This window comes from Astyanax mexicanus, chromosome 8 (genome assembly GCF_023375975.1).
Source record: "Astyanax mexicanus isolate ESR-SI-001 chromosome 8, AstMex3_surface, whole genome shotgun sequence".
NCBI classification, from domain to species: Eukaryota; Metazoa; Chordata; class Actinopteri; order Characiformes; family Acestrorhamphidae; genus Astyanax; species Astyanax mexicanus.
In genome coordinates, this window is record NC_064415.1 from 30,808,270 (window position 1) to 30,812,438 (window position 4,169).

At 36.6% G+C, this 4,169-nt stretch overlaps 1 protein-coding gene across 1 annotated transcript; it reads left to right on the plus strand.

Annotated features, from left to right (window-relative positions):
* Positions 1 to 271: 271 nt before the first annotated feature.
* LOC103035573 (homeobox protein HMX2-like) lies at positions 272 to 2,925 on the plus strand. Its single transcript, XM_007255719.4, has 2 exons — positions 272 to 578; positions 1,922 to 2,925. Exons 1-2 carry the CDS (start codon positions 404 to 406, stop codon positions 2,479 to 2,481), a joined length of 735 nt encoding a protein of 244 aa, XP_007255781.3. The 5' UTR covers positions 272 to 403; the 3' UTR covers positions 2,482 to 2,925.
* Positions 2,926 to 4,169: the final 1,244 nt, after the last annotated feature.

Genomic DNA, 4,169 nt, shown 5'->3' on the forward strand with positions numbered 1-4,169 from the left:
ATATTTCTTTGCATAAACAATGTTATGCCCCTATCACTAGCCACTAGCATTGTAAGCCTGTCCGTGTCATAATTTTACTAGCAATGTTTGTTCATTAAAACAAAGTAAAGTTGTTGTTTTTTTTTAGATTAAGAATTTCTTTTTGCTAAACTGAGCCGGATGACCCCTTGTGTTACTACATATGATCTGGGTGTCTGCCCCTTTAAGACATGCAGCGATTTTCCCGCCCTGAATCCTCTTTTCTCAGCAGCTCCAATCCAAGGCTGTAAAATCCCAAGCTTCCGGTAGAGTGCATGACAGTCTGCCAGCTCGAGCACCTAACTGTTCAATTATGGTGCGCGTGCGATTCGCGTTCTCCTGCTTTCCTCAGCTCTGACTCCTCAAAACTCCGTATAAGGGAAGTATGAGCAAGGAAGAAATGGTATGCCGACCATCGTCGCTGAAGTTCACCATTGATAACATTCTCAACAAGGACTTTGACGGAATTCGCTCTAGATCGCGACTGGACGCGGAGAACCGCTGCGCATCGTGTGATGACCTGAAATATGTCTCTGCGCAGTCAGCATTCCGCCAAACAGGTAACCCAACTACTGGAGAAATAGGTTCTGACAAGTACAGGGGATTTACTGTAAATTCATATGTCATAAAAATATAGTTTTCCCTAATTTACGTAAATGTATTTGATTAGTGAATATATGTTCATTGTATGAATAGTTATTTGTTTTATGCTTATGATTTTTACATCAGTAGAATATTCTAATATAAATATTTACACATCAGAATTTACAAAAATCAGAATTTACAGGATTTTCAGTGTTAAACATCTATGGCATGGTGTTGCCTCTGGCATCAATCCATTTAATTGTCTTAATACTCTTTACTAAATAATAATAATATCACAATATGTATATGCATCCGATAAAATTAGGGTAGTACAAGAAGTTAATTTGAAGTTTCACTTTAAAGAGAAATCCTTTTAGGGGACAAAGCCACATGATATTCAATAAAACCAAAAGGGAAGGTAAAAGATTTATTTAATTTGTACATTTAAATAACTATCAATAAAATGTTTGTGCATAAATATGCAAATGAAAAACATATGTTCTTTACTTACTAAAACAGTGTTTATCATCTGTTGCGTCAGGGCCACAGTTTACAGACCATTTATTTAAAAGAAAAATGACGCCAGTAAAGCAGCGCTGGTTATTATTTCCCTCCGAAATTATAAAATTCATGTCTTAGATTTTATTCCTTGCAATTATCTATTAATTATTACACATTGACTCAGTGTTAAGAAGTAAATTATCAAAAACAAACAAAAAAACATACATATAACCTTTCCACTTTATGTATATTTTATATAATTCTAATGCTTTAGGATACAATCTTTTTACAATTATTTTCATAGACGGTTATACGAAGAGTGTTCTTCACTCTGCAACGTTGCCCATTTTACTCCACGCTTTCTTCAATCCACCAAGCTTGTGAGTTAGTTGATTACCAGGAACGTATTTGTTGGATGCAGTTCAAAACTAAAATATGCTGTGTAAGGGGTCATATTTTATCCTGTGCAAGGGGTCACATTCTATCCTGTGCCTGTGCCTGCATAGCCTTGAAGCTTTTGTAAAACTGATGAAGCATCGTCAAACACCCCTGCTAAAATAAAATCAGCTCAAACATGCTGGTCATCCAGAAAAAATAATTTGAACGGGCTATAGCCAACCAGCATAAGGTATGATTTTTTTTTCTGCATGACCAGCTGGTCTTGAGGTGGATTTTTGTAGCAAGGACCATCCAGGCATGTCTTGGATGATCAAGTACGTTTAAAAATGTTCTATATGTGGAAAATTGCATTTCTGATTTCTTGTTTAAATGTTCAAATGTGAGAAAAATAGAGTGCTTACTGGAGTGTTTTTGACAGCACCCAGTGGAACCGAAACGCACGCAAACTCTCCGAGCATCTCGGTGGATGGAGAAGACGAGGAAAAAGAGAGTGGGAAGTGTCCGAAAAGCGAGGACACGAACAGCTGCGACGACAGCCAGGAGCTCCATCTGAAAGGCAAGAAGAGCAGAGCGCTCACCAAAAAGAAAACGCGGACCATTTTCTCCAAAAGACAGATCTTTCAGCTGGAGTCTACTTTTGACATTAAGCGGTACCTCAGCAGTGCTGAGAGGGCGTGCCTGGCCAGCTCCTTACAGCTCACAGAAACCCAGGTAAAGATCTGGTTCCAGAACCGCAGGAATAAGCTGAAGCGGCAGCTCTCTACGGACTTTGAGGGGCCGTGCCCTCCTGAACATTACTCTGATGTGGCCAAAGTGATGCAGCTGCCTAATCCTTACAAAGACAGTGTTGGGGGGGACGTTCTGGGAGGATGCTTGTTGCCAATGCCAATCCCAGTTATGTATCATGGAAGCACTGCGCCTTACCTGTACCTGTCAAACGCAAGCAAGTATTTCAGTGTGTTTGATGGAGATGTGTGACTCCACAGGCGTGGGCTGATCTAACCCCTAGAGGAGCACTACAACATATGGGAACACTGTTCTGGAAAGAGCGTGTGGCGCAGATATGACACCACCAAGTCTGTTAGCCTGTGATTTGTAGCACAAAGGACATTGGAGAGTTGTTTAAAAAAAACTCTTTTCCTATGCAATATGTAAATACGGGATACCTCTAACCGTATACCCAGACGCTTTTTTGCTTTCTTTTAATTGTTTCTTTTTTAAGGAACCACGCATGTGCCACTTTGTCAGCTATAAAATTAAAGCACACAGTAAAAAAAAACATCTCTGTTGTAATACAAACAATAAAAGCCCCTTGGTGATAAAGAGAACTTACATGTTTCTTTAAACGCAAGAAGAAGTTTTTCTTTACGTTGGTCGAGTAGAAATACTCCAAAATGACATGAAATAAAATATTTACATTAACTTCTTCTGAAAGTGATACAAGTTTTTTCCATTCTGTAAAATTGCAGTTTTAAAGATTAAACGTACAGTTTACTGATACACTGACGAATAAATCCTACACAGGAAATCCATTTCCTCTTTATTGTCTAAATGTAATTAACTTGGATAACATATGCCAAGATGAGTAGTACTCGCGAAACGTGTAATTTTCTACTGATTTCTACTGTGCAGAACGTGATTCCGAAAAATCACTTACAAACACACATACATAAACGTGCATTTTTTAAGTTAAATTTTTACTTTCCTGTTCAAAAGACCCACAAATTATTGTTTTTCTAAGCATCAATGAGTGAGCAAAAAAACACTCGCATTGTTTTTAAACCATTGGCAGGTTTTAGAGATTTTAAAGCACCAGCTCCAACTAGCTAATTCTAAATGTAACTACAGAGTTGCTGAAACATAATGGATGTGTAAGAAAAGACAAAAACATTCACAATCGCTGCCCTACAGAGAAAAAAATTGAATACGTAATTTCTCTGTACATTTATTTATTTAATTAAAACGGTAAGAATGTTAATGTTATTTTTTTTTCCAACATATTTAATTTAGCAGGTTTTTAAATATGTATTCAACTTTGTAGAAGTGTTTTATATGAATATGATTTTTCAGTTGTTTTCACACAAAACTAACGAGATATGTAAGTTCAACATGAGTGTACAGACTTGAGCGTTAGACATTATTGGGAGTCTACCTGTCTCAGTTCTATTTATGCATCGCTGAAATGATTTTTTTTTTTGTTGTTGTTAAAATTAATGTCCCCTGTTAAACAAATACCAATTACCAGATATCAGTCTGTGTGCTGGGAACGCCATAAGCAGCATAAGAGACCACTTAAAATGATAAGTTTATTTGATTTTACCAAAATTAAAGCCTCTAGAATATAATTAAAAGGAAATTGGATGAACACGAGCCAAAGGTGTCAGAAAGACATCGAAAAGCAAAAGACTGGTGGAGGAGAACATGCCAAGATGTATAAACACTGTGAATAAAAAACAGGGCTATTCCACCAAATATTGATTTCTGATCTCCTAAAAACTTTGTGAATATGCACAATCATAATTTGAGATGTGAAAGTTCTGCATCTTTTTGTTATTTCAGTCATTTCTCATTTTCTGCAAATAAATGCTCTAAATGAAAATATTTTTATTTGGAATTTGGGAGAAATGTTGCCCGTAGTATATATATATATATATATATATATATAT